The 20,531-nt window shown below is 41.7% G+C and overlaps 1 protein-coding gene and 1 long non-coding RNA gene across 3 annotated transcripts in view; one reads left to right on the top strand and one right to left on the bottom strand.

Annotated features, from left to right (window-relative positions):
- Nucleotides 1-20,531, bottom strand: part of LOC119177837 (carbohydrate sulfotransferase 2) — a 31,611-nt gene that overhangs the window by 3,671 nt on the left and 7,409 nt on the right. The window contains exons 2-4 of one of the 2 annotated variants that reach the window (XM_075887433.1): nucleotides 8,288-8,445; nucleotides 7,492-8,024; nucleotides 3,360-3,864 (exon numbers count right to left, since the gene is read on the bottom strand). In XM_075887433.1, coding sequence (XP_075743548.1) covers nucleotides 3,373-3,864; nucleotides 7,492-8,024; nucleotides 8,288-8,438 — 1,176 coding nt within the window. In that variant the 5' untranslated portion in view covers nucleotides 8,439-8,445 and the 3' untranslated portion in view covers nucleotides 3,360-3,372. Of the gene's footprint in view, nucleotides 1-3,347; nucleotides 3,865-7,491; nucleotides 8,025-8,287; nucleotides 8,446-20,531 lie in introns of those variants that run through there. The other variant, XM_075887434.1, reaches the window with a different exon arrangement.
- On the top strand, nucleotides 16,167-19,045 carry LOC142799415 (uncharacterized). The gene is made up of 3 exons (XR_012893913.1): nucleotides 16,167-17,000; nucleotides 17,535-17,792; nucleotides 18,572-19,045. It is a non-coding gene; the product is annotated as an uncharacterized LOC142799415 (long non-coding RNA).

The raw sequence follows: 20,531 nt of genomic DNA, 5'->3' as shown, positions 1-20,531 counted from the left end.
TCCGTCTATGTATAGCTTATAGACTACGCTACCTATATACTGATGTAGCCGAGCTTAGCCACTGCAAATCGTGTTGTATTGGTTTAGTTTTTCGCACGCTAACGTGCATTTCTTTTACTTTTGACGTACTTACGATGAACATTTTTCAGCTGAAATGCGGGTGAAGCAGGCGTCAACGTCATCACCCGTGAGTTGTGTATCAGCAATTTTCATGAGGGAAATATGTCGATAGACTCGAATAATAAAAGTGAATGCTCGAAACTGAATGGCGACGAGAGATGATGCGTGGTGGTCCAGCCCTCTACAGTATGTTCAAGCCATTACTTAAACTGCTTCACAAAAACAGCAGGATAGTTTGAACTTTCCACATTTCAGGTTTCATGTCTGCAAGGACTCACGTTGACTGATATAAAAACTCACAAGGTGTGTTATGCGTTTGCCTAAGACGACCCGAAACAGAAGCTATTTTATTTTTCTTCTTAGTTGTATGTTTGGATTTCAGCATTTCAAGTTTCTGTTTGATTTTCAAATATTTGAGCTCAAATAGACAATAAAACCAAGCTGTACTGGAAGCATTTTTTCTGAAAAACATTGAGATCTGTAAGTGATTCTTAAAAGAGAGAAAAGAAGATAAAAGTGAGCCCCGTAACTGTCTGCATGATAGTGCGACACCTCAACAGTGGCTCACGAGGGATGAGGGTAAGGAAGGATTAAGAGCAATAGGGAGGATAAAAGGGAATAGGGATAGAGATATGGATAGGTACAGAGACACCCACATACAGAAAGAAAGAGGAGATAGGAAAGATGGACACAGTCGAAGGAGTCTGAGGATGGGGCACCACCCGGCCGGAGCTTTTGTCGGCGTCAGGACATGGCGTAGGGCGAGCCTGTAGGCCAAAGCTGCGCTGTCATCGGAGATCGCGGGGGCGCACTGGTCCGCACGAAATCCAGTGAGCGAGTCCCAAAACTTCTTTCCCCAGCTTATATGTGATTTGCAGTTTCTAAGCTATACTCTCTTCTACACTTTCCCAACCTTCCTCCGACAGCTTTCTGCCCAAATGTAATTTCGCGCTCTCTTCAGGATCAAAGGCATTCCAAGATTTCGGCACCTCACTTTGTTCTGCACTGCCTCTGTGATCGGCACATCATTCACTAAACGATGATGTCATGTGATTGCAGCATCACGTGACGTCGCGTAGGGTGACATCATGATGGCGACGCAATCTGCATACAAGTGACGTCATGTGATGACGTCATCATGTGATGATATTTCTTGCATCGCTCTTGCTCACACCATGAACGTAAAAGGTCTATTTTCGCGTTTTAGAAACCATTCAAGGCGTCCGTTTCATATTGCGTGACTGTAGCAGGGAATGCCACAAGGCATCACACCATGCAATTTGCGTTACGAGTGCGTGGCTTCAAGCTGTCTACTTTTAACAAAGCGCACAGTCATAGACAGTAGTCATCATCAGTACAGCAGCAAAACCATCAACTAAGAGACGCCTCCGCAGCTTCGTACATGTCACACTGCACGTAGCGGGCACTTATTTACATTGCAAGTACTGTTACGTGCCAAGTTGCAGGATAAGGCAACACGGACGGTGTTTGATGCGCTATAGCATTTCACTATACAACCAGGCAACGCCCGTTTCGTGACCCATCCCCATGGTAAGTTGCCAAAGTTAATAAAGTTTTGCCACCGGCCAATCAGTGCAAGAAGCACTGTTTAGGCGTCCTCCATCTTTCGACTATAAACATCAAGTCTTGATGGTACACGTATTCGAAGGTACGTTATCTTTGACTGATACACTTATTCATGTAGGTCTTTGGTGCTTTCAACATATATATGTTTTATCAAAACTGTAAGCTAATCACGGGTGAAATGGCAATGCGTGATAAAAACTTTGACTAATTCAGCAATAGAATTCAGGCAGACGTCTTTCGTTGTGGTGATTGGTCCCACACATATAGCTATCCGGAAATATCTCCTTACAATCTATATTTTTTTCTTCACATCAAAACACGTGAGGTGCACTAACGTGTTTTCTAAATGAAGTAGTCTGCACGTCGCTGACTTACCAAATATGTCGACGACATTGGTCTTTCACCGGTGACGCATTCTTTGACCTAACGTCAGCACTTAAGGTGGCGCAGATACGGCAATTTGATAGAAACGAGTGCACACGTGTACGATAATCAAACCATCACATTTCGCATTCGTAAGCTTATTACCACCAGTCCTAGCAACTCTCGAATATACATTGTGGCATCCTAGGAGTGTATATTTAACGTTTATTAGACTGTTGCAAGCACTGGAATTATCATTATTAGCTTGGTCAATACTTGAATCTCAATCGGCGTTCACTCCACACGACGACAATACAGGCGTATAATTAAAATATTTGCTACATTGTTATAAAATAAGATCGCTAGCACTGCAACCTTAATTGACATTGCAACGACGCCATTTTTAGATCGAATCTTTTTCAACGGCACTTTCGAGATCCGGCGTGGTTTCGTAGTAGACCACTTGAGGGCGATTCCGAGTGCCTGGATTTTGTTCATGCTGGCTTTCTGATATTATACTTTTATACCTCGTTAAGTTATTAGTGTGCGTTCTTTAACATTGTATGTAGATAGAGGCTATGAATAACATGTGCCGCATAACTGAATTAGCGTGGCTGCTAGTATACGGGTTTGTTTCACGCATCACTAAAGTAAAAAGGTTCGTCACGAAATGAAAAAAGTATTTGCCTTATTCGTGTAATTTTGTATCATTCTTGCATGAGGTCTAGTCTTTTTCGCCCTACAGCATTGCCCTTTTAAGGTAATTTTGATATAGACCAAGTTGAGGAGGTGATTACAAGGGGCCCCTGACGTAGATAGATAGATAGATAGATAGATAGATAGATAGATAGATAGATAGATAGATAGATAGATAGATAGATAGATAGATAGATAGATAGATAGATAGATAGATAGATAGATAGATAGATAGATAGATAGATAGATAGATAGATAGATAGATAGATAGATAGATAGATAGATAGATAGATAGATAGATAGATAGATAGATAGATAGATAGATAGATAGATAGATAGATAGATAGATAGATAGATAGATAGATAGATAGATAGATAGATAGATAGATAGATAGATAGATAGATAGATAGATAGATAGATAGATAGATAGATAGATAGATAGATGCGCTCGACTTGCCTATGATTTGTTAGGAAATGCTTGACATCCTAAATTGGGTTCATTGCTATTGCGACTGCTGGATGGCGTATGCCTAGAATGATTCAGGTGGCGTAATATGAAATCTTGTGAATACAATAGAGCGATATTTTTTACCTCTTTATCTTTTTTAGGTCATCTCGTAGCCCAACCTCTGAAGCACATCAATGCACTTGGCTTGTATCTGGCGAATCTTTCCTAGTGATATCCGGCGTTTCCACCTATCGGCGACTTCTTTCGCGTTTCTCCAAGTCGAAAACGCGTCTTTCGTTTTCGCCCCGCTCGCCGTGGTGTGGTTTACTACGTATTCGTATACCGACGGTGTAAATTGTAGACCCAGACTCGCGAACAATCGCTTCGTCTCATTCAGTGGGTCGGCAGTGAGGTCTTCATAACGAATCTGATACGTTCTGTTGTTCGGCAGGTGATGGCCCAGGTCCCCGAATGCGTCCAGATTGGATCTCATCTGGTCGCACAGGGCGGTGGCACTTCCGCACTGCTTGTGATTCTTGCACCAACCGAGACGCCTTCTGGAAGCGTACACGGCACGGGGATCTCGAACCAGGTGGATCACGCGCACGGAAGGCGCAATTTCTGGGTTTCGCTTGATCCAGGACTGCACCTGTCCGTAATAAAGAGATGGAGAAATTGACGTACTTCTATCAGTTTTTTACTAAGACGTGCTGCCGTCTAGGCATGTCATTTAGGGCTGTATGAGAACGAGACTTCGCCGTTTCAATAATACGTACACTTTATTCAATATTATCACGTACACAGGGAATAGTTAGCGCAAAATGCAAGATAATGTATCCCTTGAATTTTAAAAAAAATATCCATGCGAATTGGGTAGATACGTAAGCATTACTCCACCTATCGATTACTAAAAAAATAAAAAATTGAGTACTGAAGTTTTCGTCGCAAATGAAAATATTTTAAATGTAGAACTGTGCTCCTATATACCGCACTCCCGGCGGTTGCCAATACACTGAGAATTTCATGTACAGATAAAATGGCAGTGTGTGGAAGTTTATTCGCAATTGATTAGTACCTAAACGCTTATGTAGGTCTTTAGAGAGGTCGCCATGGTAGAGACGAACGTGCTCTCAGCATAGCTACAAAACGCAGAACCTCATTTCGGTGAGGGCGTGCACCATGCACATAAACTGACTCGGCCATTTCCTTTTCGGCGCCGTTGCCGTTGCCGTAGCTCTAACTGAGCATACTATGTATCGGCAAACGGGAAAAGAACAACAAGTGAACGCGAAATGCAGTGAAGAATGAAAAACAGCGTTAACGAAAAGAGTGAAACCGTGAAAGCGTAAGAAGGTCCTAAAAAAGCATCAGACGATAAAAATCCCTGCATTACAGCCATTCATCCAGAGATATAATAATGATTGCAATATTTTTGTTCAAAAACTAACGCATGCGTTGCACATTTATGTTACCAAATTTCACCGATGTTGACGTTTATAATTAGTTCAAGCTAAATGAAGATGAAGGTTGAACATAAATACGGCAGTATAGGGATGACACATGTCGAAGGTAGAAAAAACAAAGCACTGCATCGCTTACGATGAAAATTTATGAGACGTACGCACAAAACTAATTTTACACTCCCGATCAAGAACCTTGTTTACGAGTAAAACTCCTGGTCAAGACTCCTGAACATGGCGCCCTTGTGGATGTTCAAACGTCTTTGTGTGCTTTAATGATTACTAAGAGACAAAGATACCAAGAAATGTACATGGGACGCTGTTAGAAGTAAATGTAATGTGAATGTGAAGGAAGAGAAGAGGACGAAAAGTTAGATTGCCACCGGCAAGATGCGAACTGCGACCTCCGAAGAATGCGTTCGTTGCTCTTCCACTGGTGTTATGGGGGTGGTCATCCCCTCGTCTACTTTATAGGGACTATATGTGCATTAAATGTCGGAGCATCAAGAAGTGCTCACTTGTTGTCACTGCGGCCAGTGTAGAACCACGGCCGTTGTAGAACACCTTTTTTTTTTGCCTGTTGGCGTGAGGTACAGCACATAACCTTATTACAAGCTGGCAGCTAACCAACAATACCTCAATTACTACCTAACGGCATCCAGTCTTTCCTATACGAGACCTTCCTTTTGAATTTACATAAATAGCGTAAACCTAAAGGGGCCCTGCAACGCTTTTATGAACATGGTCAGAAAACATTGCCGTTAGGTAGTCGAGGTGGCCGAGAAAACTCGAGCAAAGTAATGCACCGCTACAGGCGGCTTGCGATTCACATTAAGTTCTCAAATTAAGCTCGGAATAACTTCCATTTTTCTCGACTAATCACGATACAAGATCAAAGATCGCATCCCTATAGCCATTGTGTCAGCCGTTGGCTGGCTTGAGCATGGCGTGCTCGGTTTTCACACAAGCCGCCAGCGGACGACACGACATTCCCATGCATGCGCACGCAGTAGCACAAAAAAAGCCGCACATTGGAATAGAAAAAAGATAAGTGTTCAAATTCTGAGGCGCACGAGACGTATTTTTCCCGTGCTATTCCTCCCCGATTACCTTGAAGCGAATTCATCGGGACGCAAAAGAAGAGAATGTCATTGCAGCCAACGCAGTTGCAACAACTCCCCTCGTACTGGACGTATTTCAAAACCTTTTGCGGTGGTGAATTCGGAAGGCAATAAGCTCCTTTAGTGTATAATTTCCATGGCTATTAAAAAAAAGTGTTTTAGGGCCCTTTACATGGGCTCTATAACACTTTTTCAGGGTACCATGGAATGTAATTAGTTAAAGATCTTTTGTCCTCACGAATGCGACACCGCAAAAATTTTAAGAACCCAATCAGTACGAGCGGATTTACACAAGTTTGTCGCACACTGCAATTCCATTCTCTACGCTCTCACGCCGACGAAAGTGCTGGAATCTAAGCTGAGGAAAATATTATGTATCATAGGCGTAGGAGACGTGTCACGTGCGGCTCATTACTTCGACCAATTTTTTTTTTCAAATACGGGCCTTTTTCCTGTTGCATCGGGCGCACATGCGAGGAGAGAAGTCAAGGCCTCCCGCGCTGATCCCTGTAATGACCGAGCGTGCCATCTTTAAAACAGACAATTACTGATAAAATGCATTGAGTGACTTTTAGGCTTCTTTTTCCAGTTTCCGGGAGAATAGAAAACATTTTTAGCTAATTTTGATAGCTTATTGTGAATGGAAGGCCACGTGCTGCACTACTCCACTTGACTCGCATGTTCTGGGAAGCCTTGACTATTGATAGGGAGTTTTCTCACCATGCTCAAGAAGTGTTACAGGCCTCAGTTAACGACTAGTTTTCTTTTTTAGCCTCGATATTAAGGAGAAATAACCTACAAAGATGCCGACAAATTTATAGGGAATATTATGAACCGTAATTGCACTGTAAATGGGGAGAACGAATCGTAGACTAAAATATAGCTTTACGCGAACAGGCAAAAAAGAAATGTGTTCCACACTCGCCGAATACCAACCGCTGTCACTGACTGATGCTCGCATTTTAATGCAAAATATACTGTATAAAAAGGAAGGTTGGGATGGCCGCCCAACCGCTGTCGCTGACCGAGCATCGGAAACTTTTTAAGAAAGTCACGGGTTCGGATCCCACCAGTTGCTGGCTGTGTTTTTGTTCTCTTTATTAATCTTTACATTGCAATTACTTCGAATACTATTCGCTATAACTAGCTTGGCATCATTATCTATTCTCCATAATATTGTGTTTAACAAAGAAAATGGGTGTTCTTTTACTTACCTCATTGTGTTCGTATTTAAATATTAGATTTTCAGCGGTGGTGTGCTTTGTTTTTCGTACCGTTATTATTGGCAGAAGTAGTGGGGTAGTTTAGCAACTGCGTTCGGTACTATGTGGGGTTTAGAGTCCCAAAACCACCGTATGATTTTGAGAGACACTGTAGTGCAGGGCTCCGAAAATTTTGTCCATATGCGGTTGATTAACGCGCACTCAAGTCTGAGCAAATGGGCCTACAACATTTCCGCCTTCATCGGAAATGCAGCCGCTGCTGCCGGGATCAGATCCCGCGACCTGCGGGTCAGCATCCGAGTATCTTAGCCACTAGACCACCGTGGTGCAGCTCAGCAACTGCGTTTACGTGTACGTACTTTGAAAGAGAAATGAAATTCCGGAAAGTTTGCCGAGAATAACATTCTATGCAGAAAATGGAATGCTGATGGGACGCTGTAATTAAATGCAAAGGGACTGCGCAATATCTCACCTGAGTAACATAAAGTCTCGTGAACTTGAAAACTTGCGTTTGTGCTCTTGAACACAGACTAGCAAGGTGACCTGGAGAAAAGCACGACTCTTCCCCTCCGCAGATATCAGCCAGGAAGTGGTTCTGCTTGTAATAAGGGGTGTTTTCCATCCAAGCAGTGTAGAGCGGCTCGAAACGGCACCGTACAAGGGCGTCCAACAGCTTGAAAGCGTAGTGCTGCCTTCCCAGTCGAATGTTGCCGGCCACAGTGAACAGCATAAGAGGCTCGTAGTGGAAGAACGTCTTTGGTGTAGAGGACATTAACTCACCAAAAAAACTTGACCCTGACCGATAATACGCGACAATCAGCACTATTTTGACGTCAGTGATTGGTACGACGGGATACTTCTCAAGCGCATCCTTAAACGCAACTGGGAGAGGACCTTCGAGAAAAAAGTCGTATATATCTTCCGAAACATTCGGAGGTTTCTTTGACGCAACGGTCAGTTCTTTTGTGTGTGCGCCTTCAATGATGGCTTTTCTTTGTAGCCCATCTGTAAGAGTAGAGCAGAATTTAAAATTAGAAAAAAAATATTCGAAGCATGACTACGTTTTATGAGATTCCAGATTAACTTTACTATTCTAATGGTCAGTGTTATGGCAACATGGCATGGCGTTTCCAATCTACCTTAGCTCTCGAGGTGTTGTTTTTTCAACAGTATCTTGTACCGTCATGATTGAAAACAGAGAAATTTCAAACGAAGTCAATGAGCAAGTTCTGTAGTTCTGTAGCAGAGTTACTACTAATAATACCTACCCAAGTTTGTCGTTTGAATAAATTGACAATTTCGTTCCTCGCCGACACGTCGAATTGAGTGACAAGTTTCCCATAAGTTATCAACCTTCCATACTAGAAGACATACGCTTGCAACCAGTATCACTGGGGCTAAACTTGTTCTTGCTCGCATCGATTACCTGAAAAAAATTACACAGGTCAAGTGACCTAAAAACTTGAGTATACATAATTTAGAACAAAGCATAGCGAGTTATGCTTGGTGAATTCAAGTTATTCAGACATCTGCAAATGCTTCCCCGCAATATGTTCCGCTGTCGGCAATTTTGCGGCAGCCAACTTGACATGGAAAAACTGCCTACTTTATTTTTCACTGAAGCAACTGCTTTATACCAGGCACCAGACATCTAGACAGAGCGGTAAGTAGTTGGATAGTAATTGTCGAAACATAACTTCGGGAGACAGTCATGTATGAACTTTACTGAGGTGTTGGCGTTGAGCAATGAAGCTCACCATACCTCCAATTACGATGACGCTGACAATTACCGAAACCGCAAAATATACATTTGCGAGAGAGTACGTATGGAAAAAAAAAAAAGGACGCTGACAGCCGGTCATGAAGACACCACAAACACTGGCTCTACGATTAGGGACTGATGTTCAAGAACTATGCACTAGTCTCTTCGTCTCTGCTAACATTTCTTGACGTAAAAATCTTAAGCGTCTTACCCCCTCCCTCCGCCCCCCACTTCTCTTTATGCCCTTTTGGCATTCCGTTTGGAGATTGCCCTTCAATTACTTAGGAATTCACACTACTTTTCGAATGAATTTGCTACAATAAATTTTGCCCCTGAAGAAATTTTTGCAGTAAACGTATCCAGTGTGCAAGCATTTATTTTCCTATAACTGCGACAAGATAAACCCTGCCATTGAATACATATTCTGATAGCGCGTACACATGTCTTGGTATTTGGGCGACACAGATGGGTATTTCAGCAGTCTTTATTTTCGATTAATTTTGTTGGTGTCGTCCTATTGGCATATTTGTTACCGCAGCGCTCGCCTTCAATATAGCAAAGTAGCAGCGTTGCCGCATATAGGAGAAATTTTCGACCAAGGTATTCAACCTCAGTCAATCGTATGACGTCACAGTAGTGCTATCAGTGGTCAACGTAGGGTTCCTATTGGGTATATCTTAAGAGGATTCAACTCTTAATCTAACAGCAGTCAAACATTGGCAAGCCATTCGGTATAATCGTCAGATGTATCGACGCATACAACTGCAGTATTATGAATATAGTTTTCGTTGGTTCACGACGATCTATACAGCTTTATAAACAAATAAAAGCCCCCAACTAAGCGCACATTTTCTTCCTTTCGCTTGGTCTTCGAAGCCTCCGAAAAAAGTTAGAAATGAATTCATGAAAGCACACACCTTTAGTCAACATTTTCTCGAAGCCGCTAACTAAAATCAATTTGCAGAATCATGATTACGCACGAGTCTGCTGGAGCGAGAAGATTTACGTGTGCACTGCCTGACGCAACTTAGGAGCTTGGAAACTTTACAATACTATCTTGGCCGCAAATGACGCAAGTGGACGGCGCTGGAAATTTTGACCTACTGGGGTTCTTCAACGTACACCCAAACCTGAGCGCACAGGCCTACAGCATTTTTGCCTCCATCGAAAGGGAGGGTCTGCCAACTAGAAGACAATTACAAGGCGTTTATTTTCGAATCATTTTCAAGCAATAACTTGGCTTTGTTGTTGGACACCTGCTTGCTGCCACACGGGTGGACTGGGTTTAATCTTCACTTGACCTGAAGCCTTTTCAAAATCTTTTGCGGTTTGCGACAACTTAGGCGCCTATCTATCTATCTATCTATCTATCTATCTATCTATCTATCTATCTATCTATCTATCTATCTATCTATCTATCTATCTATCTATCTATCTATATATCTATCTATCTATCTATCTATCTATCTATCTATCTATCTATCTATCTATCTATCTATCTATCTATCTATACAAACAATAACTACATCAACGTTGACACTAGAATTATTGCGAAACGAGCTTTTTAAAAACAGGCCTTTATTAAAATATATATTCAACGTAGCCGAAATGTTGTCATGTAGTAAACCTGAACTTCTCTTATCCAGCCTGCCTTCCTCTTTCTTTCTTTGTTTTTGTCTTCTCCCGAAGAAGTAGCAAAACAGCCAATTAGACGTAAGGTGTCCACGTAGGGTATCCTTGTGTAGCAGTAGCGAGGTGACATTCAGAGTGGCTGGTGGTGCCCGTATCAATTGCGGCCCCGGTATTACATCCCAATTTTCACACTCCGCTACATCACACGTAACTGCTTTCCAGAGGCATAATGTACGTTTTTAAGGGGATCTTTTTATACGACTTGCCTATAAAGTACTTAGCTCGTTATCCTGAGAATGTGTCTTGGAACAGCCTACGAAAAGATATCAGTGCCGAAGAGGCGGCTTCCAGAAGAACTAATTTTTGATGTGTTTCTTATAAACAGCAATGAGAGTATTTTTAATTGGCACTATTCATGCAATATGTTTCCAATTTATTTTTAGAAAATCAACAAAATTGTGTATTACGTGGTTGCATGGTTTTAATAACATTGAAGGTTTTGACCAAATCTGTAACAATGACCAGCTTTAATCTTCTCCTTTCAATATTTTTATGGCTAATTACTTTGACGGAGCAACACACAGTGTGTTCAAAGGCCAGGCCTGAAACCAAACTGTGATGATGACATCAATTTAGTTTCGTCGATGAATCTTGGGAGACTAATGAAATATTTTTCTTAGGACTTCTGAGGAGCTTGGCAATATTTAGAGGGCCTGTATTTCTTTTATTATGTTTATATGCCCAATTATATAGTACAGGTACTTTGGCAGTCCTCATACATTGAAGAAAAATATTGGTACTCAAAGCAAGATCATACACATAGATTAAATACATACTTAGAAGGCCAAAACCAAAATATTAGGTTTTTCACGCTTATGTACTTGAAAGCTTTCAATCACAATCTCTTCCAAATATAAATGTCAGGACAGAGATAGTTCAGAGTTTCGACGTCATGACTGCTATTTAGTAGCGTTAAAATATTTATTTGTTAACCAATGTGGCTACTTTGTATATGTTATCGTATATTATAAGGTTGTCAGGGATATTTTTCGCTTCCTAGCACATATTACCACATTGACTCTGAGCCATGTATTTTTCACGTTATCACGCCATCTGATGGCGTTCTCACGCCATCACGCCATATAGACAATAGTAGTTGCAGTCTAACTGTATCAGAATCTTCGTTCAACTATTTAGTAAAAATTTTAAAACAATAAAAACCCCAAGTTTTGTCTTGTAATAAGTACATTTTTTTATTTTTTTAAGCTTGAAATTGGTTACCTTCGGTTTACGGTCATGTTCACGTCTTACTTTTCTTCCCGAACTTTTGTGTGGGAGGTGTTTTGCACATACTGAGCATGAGATACTTGAAAAGGGTTGTATGATACAAAAAATTCGTTCGCACATTCCCTCTCAGAAAAATAAGCAAGTGAATCTGAATTTATCTGTTGAACTTGTATTGGATGGGAAGTACTGTGCTTTTTTTTTCAGATATCGAGCCAAAGTAAAGTAAACGTGTTGATGATCCCTTACTGACCTTTAGAACACCAGAAAATATCTTCATTCGGAGTGTTTGGTTGAAACGATGGAATTAACGTTTCACTTGTTGGTGTAGTTCACGCGCGAGCGGAAACTATTTTAAGTGTAGTTTGAATCCCGGAGAGACGATAGGTCAGAGGGCTTTGCAGTGCTCTCTAACTGACCAACGTTTTAGATGGGCACCAGTTACTAATGTGTATTCTTCATTGTTGGTAAGTGTGGAAACGTTTTCTAGATAATGAACAAAATGCCAATATTTCCATGGTGTAGCCTGCACACTGCGAAAATTAACTTTTGACATTCCGAGGAAAATATTTTAGGGTTAGTTCAACACAATACCCCATCAATCAAACATTCGCATGTGACATCGCTTTTACCATCAATATAGACGCCAACATCTTTTCTCTTTTTCTATTCAAGCCAAACTAGGCCATATCACTGAATTTTCAAGGGGTATCCACTCACATTGCCAGTCAAAATGTGTGTCAAAGTTACAGGATGAACCTTGCGAAAGTGCAATCGAAAGAGACGGGTATCGCTTCAACCCTTTAGAGAGAGTAATAGACACGAAGTCGTCGCTCAAACAGTAAAATCAACATTCGTACTCATAATCAGTCACCACTTGACATTCAGTCATTTTTGTTGACTAGTAAGCTGCAATTCCCAACTGCGTGTGAAATTGTGGGGCTCTTTGTTCGAGGATACCGTGCTCGAATAGGCTGTTCTTCTATGTGTGGCAATGTAGCTGTGGTGTCTTGTCTCGTATAACTTCGTGTGGACCACGCGTAAGCTCTACATGGCAAGCCGATGAACGCTGGTAATATTTTATTTCGCACGGTTGCTCCTTTGTTCTGAAGCATTGAAGCGAACCTGAACATGAATAATGCTGACGAACTCCTCACAACAGTTAAGGAGTAAATAGCTTCCGATGAAAATTTTCAGAAAGGTATTACGGGGAAATTAAATGACATTCGATTGATTGTCACTGTAATAAAGCGGCGTACGTCTCTCCAAACTCGAAGATCAGATACCATGGTTGACTTTTGTAAATCAGTAGACGCCATGAAACAACTACTTAAGAATTCTCAGGATATGTTACACAGCATAGAATCCAAAGAAATATTGCAGTGTAACGTGGCTGTTGATGCTCTTAACAATATTATACGCCGCAATAATTTTACTTTCAAAGGTATTCCTGAAACTTTTTTTGGAAACATGGAAAGACACTGTAGGGCTCGCCAAAGAATGTAATCAAGGGTTTAGTCTCGCCAGCAGGAGAGATGAGCGTGTACACAGGTAGGGTGAATGAAAAGAGTACCATGTTAGTTCAATTATTGTGATTTTTTCGACCATTAAGGATAAAAGAAACATCCTCACACATGCCTTCAAACTTAAGCACCTCGGTCAGCGTGTATGAACCAAGAAAAACTTTTCTCAGGGTGCAGCAAATCAAAAAGAAACTCAGGAATTTTGTACGAGAAAACAAGAAACCACAGGACAGGTAGAATTTTCTATTCGATAAGCTCGTCCTAAATAAAACCATGTAATATGTTGATTCTAAGAGAAATCAGGTTCATGCTTTACTAAAACCTGACAGCCCTCATACAGCGCACTGGCTTGGACATCAAAGCTCGACTAGACGTTTATCAATTTTAGTATCCAACTTCAGAAGCCTATTTTATAAGCAGGACCATCTTTGTTCTTTTCTCATGACGTGTTCCAGTGAAATAGTTCTAGGAACAGAAACATGGCTATATGTGGTGATGAGTCAGACTGTGAACTGTGTATATAAAAAACTTCACAATATTTAGAAGAGATACAGTAGTCTCACACTGTTTGGGAGTGTTAATCGCTACAAGGAAAAATTTGGGCGCAAGTATCATCGTAGCTGACTCGAGTCTTGAAACTTTGTGGGTTGCACTCTGCCTGTCTGCAGCTGTAAGTAGTGCTATCGGAGTCTGCCACCGCACGCCAGGTTTGAAAAAAAAACGATTTTCCAGAGTGCCTAAACGAGTCCCTTAATATAGTGCAGAACCGACTCTCAATGTCACCAATTTCTACAGCTGGTGATCTTAATTTTTCCTATATTAACTGGCAAGTGTGAATAGCTCATGATGGCAAAAGAAACTGGGCCCGGATTCACAAAACTCACTTACGAAAACATTTTTGCGCAAGAAAAATTTTGTTGCGTAAGTCGATTCACGAAACGAAAAAACGTCGTAAGAGGCCGTAGTTGTCACATCGGCCGCTGCAAATAAAGCGCGCTGTGACTGCCCGGGAACATGTCAGCGATGGTGATGCAGTTGCTATATTTGCTTACGTCACCGAAAAGTGCTCGTAAGTGGATTCACGAAGCGAAATTGTGCGTAAAAACAGCATGGCTGAGAGAAAATCCCAAGAGTGGTCCGGACCACTCTTAGGAACAATGTAGCTACTTAGAACCTACTGCCGCGGCAGTATACTTTGGTGCCCTGGCTGGTTTTAAGTTATTTCACGCCCATTGAGGGCTGCTTGATGACTGCTGGTGCGTTTTTATTTCTTTCGGCGCTTTGAGCTTCGCGTGTTGTTTCCCTTGTACGCAGTGGATGGTGTTGACAACCACCATCGTCCAATAAATTCGAAGTCGCAGTAATTGAAGAATTCTATTGGGCGTCAATGGAATAAAACTACGCATGTAAAGATTTGTGGTTGGATGAAAACCAATGTGATACGTGAATGGACGGTGCATTCGAACGCGACATGACATAGGATCAACCTTATTTGTTATGTTGTTGTGTTGCGCCCCATCTCATCCAATTAAAAGTGCGACTCAAGATCCTTGCCTCATTGGTGGAAATTACCACCAAAGAGGTTAATGGGAGCACATTCTTTGCACGCTATTGGAAATAAAAATGAGAGGAAGTTTTCAGTGAGTGGTTCCTAAAGTTTGTGCTCTAGTGTACTTTCATTGGCTATAACTGTCCAATGGTTGCGATATCTGAAATACAGCGGTCGATACACTTTGGGACGATCTGAAACAAAGCGTACTTTGTAAACCAAAGCGTATTAGGGGTTCGTGTGATTACGAATGAAACTACAAACAAATCATGCATCTTCACCTTCACTGTTCAGACACCGATATGGACCGTGATATTACGGCAAGCAATCGGAATGAAAGGACCCTAGTAACTTTGTATGACACCGAAAATATGCAAACCCTCACGATTCTAGAGCAAACTTTGGCTAAATTCATCCCTGTGTCAATTACCAGCCATTTAACTTGGCGCATGAACATCATTCAAAGGTAGAGCGAGCCACTGACATGTATTTTGTGCGATGCAGCGACCACTTCACCTGTGAATAATAGCTTTGCGAAGGCGAATGTCCTATGGAGGCGGAAAGGTTGTAGGCCCGTGTGCTCAGATTTGGGTGCACGTTAAAGAACCCCAGGTGGTATAAATTTCCGGAGCCCTCCACTACGGCGTCTCTCATAATCATATAGTGGTTTTGGGACGTTAAACCCCACATATCAATCACATACGAAGGCGAATGTCCTATCGCATGCTCTGATCGAAGCAGACGACAAACGCGAGCAGACGACGGCTTGGCCTACGGGCACAGCTTGTGATTGGTTGTGAAGCAATACCCTCTACATCAGCTCAATCCATGACGTTGCCAAAACACTTCTTTCATCTGGCACGCCTGTCGTGTTCGTCATATCACCCCTCTCGCACATAAGAGCAAATTTTTTCACGCCGTCAAAATAGTTCAAGTATTTTATAAGAGCTCTCTTATCGTCTTATGTGCTGCGCAGTTGTCGAAAACAACATGGCGTCTTAAACAGCGTATCGGTCGGTGCGACTTTCAGCAAACGCTTCTCGCACGAGTTACTTCAGCGTTTGACCGGATATGTTGTGATTGTAGCAGCTCTTTCGGTGCGTGTAAGCAGTGCGGAAAGCTGTGGCAGTGCAATGGTGTTCGGTGAAGCGCAGCGAAGCCTGTGCGTCGGTGTGGTTATAAAGCGGGGATCGGCATCGATGTATCGACGGCAACTAGCACTCGGGAAGCCTGCAATGTGTGTTTGTGTGCCGGTAACAGTTCGTTCGCTTGACTTTCCAGTCTCTCAGTTGGTAGCTGTGCGACATTTCGGATTGACAGCGTTTTGACACGTTACTTGAGTGACCCCAAGTACGTACGGAAACGCATGAACTACGTGCTCGGTTCTTGCTTCGCCACCAGTTAGCCCGTATGCTTCTATTTACTTGAGAGCAATGTACTGTTCGGGAGTGAAACGATGTTCGTTGTGAACAGTGGTGCTGTGTTGACGTTCCAAGACTTGTGAACAAGCTGTGCTCGTGTGACCAAAAATTGAAAGACAGCGTTGATAACTGTTTTGCCCTGCAAAGTTGTGGTGGGGCAGCTTGGCGCTTTTGTTTGTTAAGTCGACACTTCTCCTTTTTGTGATAACCATAGTCCTAGCGCTGTGATGTGATCAACCAAAACTGCAAGATGCTACATTCTGTTGTGGATCGTGTTACTTTGGAAGCGCGCCTAGACAGTTCTTCGGTAACAACTTGAGAGTTCTGTGTGGCAGCGAGAGCCCGTGAACGTCAAGCTTCCCTCCGGCCCCCAGACCTAGCGCTGTGATGTGATCAACCAAAGCTGCGAGATGCTACATTCTGTTGTGGATCGTGTTACTTTGGAAGCGCGCCTAGAGTGTTCTTCGGTAACAATTTGAGAGTTCTATGTGGCAGCGAGAGCCCGTGAACGTCAACCTTCCCTCCGACCCCCAGAAAAAGCAAAGATTTCATCGGTGCCTTGCTTTGGATGAAGTTGTAGGCCAATATCGCCTAACTACAGGTTTACGAGTTCGTCTGGCCATCGTTTTGCACGGCACTAGAGCCTTGACAACAGCCGGTCATGGCCAGTTCTTACACTTTATCAATGGACGTGCACGCCTGGCCAGCCCTTTATTGCTGTCATTGGCAGCTTCCAGTCTGCAGATGCCCTTTGCCTGTTGGCCGTACTTGGTTCCTCATGACACCGACGGCTACTAAATGCTGCCATCGGTGAGTTCACCTTGCAGAACTAAATTTCACCTGTACTATAATTCACGCAGTTCTATAACGTGTGCAAGTTTTTAAGACCATCAGATGTAAAGTTTCTCCATGGTAAGTTAAAGCATGAAAAATTTACTACTACTGTTATATACATACATATATTATGGAGCAAATACATAAAAAGTTTTTTGTGATTTGATACAAGTGAGCTCTTGTTTGATTATGAGGTTGGGCCTGTCGATTGACCACGTTCGATAGTTGGAAATTTAATGTGAATTTATTTTTCAGGAGCCACGTTGCACTTAAAAAATTTATGTTATTTTGGAACATTAGTTCTATAGACGATTACCACTGTGGTAGTACTATACATCAGTAGGACATATATATTGCGATACGTAAATTTTACATGAGGCTTCAGTTTATTTCAGAATGATTATAGCAGATTTTGGTCACTTTAACGAAGTGCTAGCTTCCTCAAATAAGTATTAGAAGGGAGTGCTTTTAATGATTGTTTTTAAATATCTCGTTTTTGGCTCTTCACAGATCGCAGAGATTGGTTTGTTAAGGTCCTGTGACGCATCGGTGGCACATTCTGGCACATAAATCCTCATCATTACTTGGAGCACATGTACAAATATAGGAAGGACACGTTCTCCCTAACTGTGCAGGCCTATGTCACTGCTGGGACTGTTATTATTCAGCGGATGTGGCGTGGAAGCATGCATGGCAGCCTCATCTGGAAGGACTGCGATCTGCTTGGGAGCTTCGAGGGCACAAAACTGCCTAACGGCTGGCTGCAAGGTTAGTTTTTCTTTAATACATACGATTACGTGAACACCACTTACTGTGCACAAATTTAAAACCCAAGCATGGTTGCTTTCAGTGGATACCTGTAATATTCTTACACATAATTCTTATTCAACATTTATAGAACTAAATTACAAGATAATTGAGAATGTGATCCCGGCTGTGGCGGCTGCATTTGCGATGGAGGCGGAAATGTTGTAGGCCCGTGTACTCAGATTTGGGTGCACGTTAAAGAACCCCAGGTGGTCGAAATTTCCGGAGCCCTCCACTACGGCGTCTCTCATAATCATATGGTGGTTTTGGGACGTTAAACCCCACAAATCAATCAATTGAGAATGTTGAAAGCTGAAAGCCTGCAGCTTTAAATGAAACTCCAATAATCTGAGACACAAAAGCTTGTACTTTGAAACGAGCACAAATACTTTGATTCCTTATTGAGCTCTCGAGCTTGTGACTCCCTCTGTGGATCAAGTGCTCTGGAAGGAAATAGCAAGTGGGTGAAAATTGCCTGGCTGTTCACAACTTGCAAGGAGAAAGACCTATTGAAGAAGCCTCAGATGACATAGGGCCAGTAACTGCATCTTTTACCTAATGTAGCTTTTTCTTTCTCAGTGCTGTTGCTTGTGTTTCAGCCGAACATGTTCACCACGATTGCATAGTGATATATATTTTTCTACAAATTGTACCTGACCTAAGTATGCATTGTTGATCTCTAAAGGTGACGTTCAGTGTGTTTCAAAGCCATGGCTTCTCATTTCTCTGTCTGTGGCTAGCCTATTTCAGCAGCAGAGCGATGCAGCTAGCACACATGCAATCCAAGTCATGGAGCGCTCCTTTGGTGTTCTGTGCAGGACGCAGCATATCCATCCGGCAAGACACTGGTATCAACAATAATGGTGAGTGTTGGTGGCACCTGTAGGAGCCCGTTGTGTTTGTTGCGTATGATTATTTCCCCTGATGAAGTGCATTTCTGAAAGGTTTTCTTCATTTAGAATAATAGATGTCAGCAACAAGCACTCATAATCCACAAGTTCTTTGTGTCTTCTAGACTGCCCATTTGCTCCTATATGCGGTATGGTGAGCTGGCTATGTTAGACAGCCTTAAAGTTATGAACATTGGCTGTTGTGTTGTAATGCAGTCTAACTTGTGTTTCTTAGTGAACTTATTTGTGGTCTACTTCTCGCACCTAGTGTAAAGTCAAAATAGAAGAAACTTTATTGGCTTTTTATGCCTGTCAGAAGTTTAATGGCTTCATCTATAACATTGTACTTTTGCTCTTGTACCATATTAAATATATTTTCAGTCTTCACTGTTTGTGTGTGTGTGTGTTGAGGCTTTTCATTGGCTTCTCAAAATACAATATCTGTAAATATAAGCACATAATTGACAACTATACACTCTTGCATGTAGCATGGTTGTAACAATGATCTGTATTTTTCTAAGTTCCAGCAGTAACAAGGGGTTCGGTGCTCCACTGGCATGTACAGTGTATCAAGAACAGAGCACAGTAGACCAACAAGTATAAAGGGACTGCCAGTGACTGTTCTCCTGCTCAAAGTTTACAACAGCAGAAAGAGCACATTGTGGTGTCAAGAGCAGCTGCTGCTTAACTTCTTAGCAGTGCAGTATTCAGCAGTTCATTTGCTTGCATTTGAAATTATTTAAATATTGCATGGAAGATACCAAACTATGACACTAATTTAAAGGCTGCTATAGTGTTCGTGGGCAAATATTCTTGAGCTGAACTTTTTAACATGTGTGTTAAGTGCCTGCGTGCCTCTACATTTACATTCCAGAAATCACAGCATCCATGGTCGCCAATGGTAACTAACTGTGTTTGCATTCTATGTAGTACAAGAAGTAAAGCCATGAATGCAGTAATCATGTACTTAGTCAATGTAATCCTTCAGTGTACACTCATTTGTATAGCACCAATGATGCCATGAGTGTATAAGCTTTGGGAAGTGAATCTATGTGAATTATTTTATTTGGAAGGAAGAGGATCATCACTACTCCTCATATATCTTAACAGTAGATTTTAGTGCTTGGGTATTATCCCACTGCCTGTCCGTCCTTCAACAGTCTACTTATCTACTGTGTAAGTGTAACTTTTTAAATGTATACGTTGCTCTGATAGGTTTGTTCATAATGTAATTCAAGTGACTTATCATCTATGCAGCTCTACTCAGACTACAAATAAAAGTATTTATTTTTATATGTAGCTATAGCATGCATTCACTTGTGTTTTTCTAGGTGCCTGTACAATTGTTTAGCCCTACAAAAGTGCTGGTATATTCTAATATTGAATCTGGCATCTTAAAATAGTTTGTTACGGGAAGTAAGAATGTGTTTACAACCAATATTACTGTTCTCAGATGAACTGTGAAAACTCTGTGGAAATTTTTTACATTTGTAGAACTTTGTGAAGGCAAATGTTGTTATGTTCTTTTATTGGGGTTCCTGTTTTATGCAAATGACACATAATTACTTTGCAGTGGCATAGTATTAGTTGTTATTTTACACATATGTGCTGAGCAACATCGCAGTTGAGGCAAGCAGCAAGACATACATGCAGTGCACTGGAGCATCACCTCACATAGTGTACAGTCTTTGCCCACCAGTAAACTCAATATTTTTCAAGCAGACTAATAGACAGCTGTATGGGAACTGTGTTGATGTGCAAACTTTGAAGTCTTCTTGAGGAGTGTTTTTCATCATTTTTGTCCAGGTAA

The sequence above is a fragment of the Rhipicephalus microplus genome, chromosome 1 (assembly GCF_043290135.1).
Source record: "Rhipicephalus microplus isolate Deutch F79 chromosome 1, USDA_Rmic, whole genome shotgun sequence".
Classification (NCBI taxonomy): domain Eukaryota; kingdom Metazoa; phylum Arthropoda; class Arachnida; order Ixodida; family Ixodidae; genus Rhipicephalus; species Rhipicephalus microplus.
This window is presented reverse-complemented; position numbering and strand designations above follow the sequence as displayed.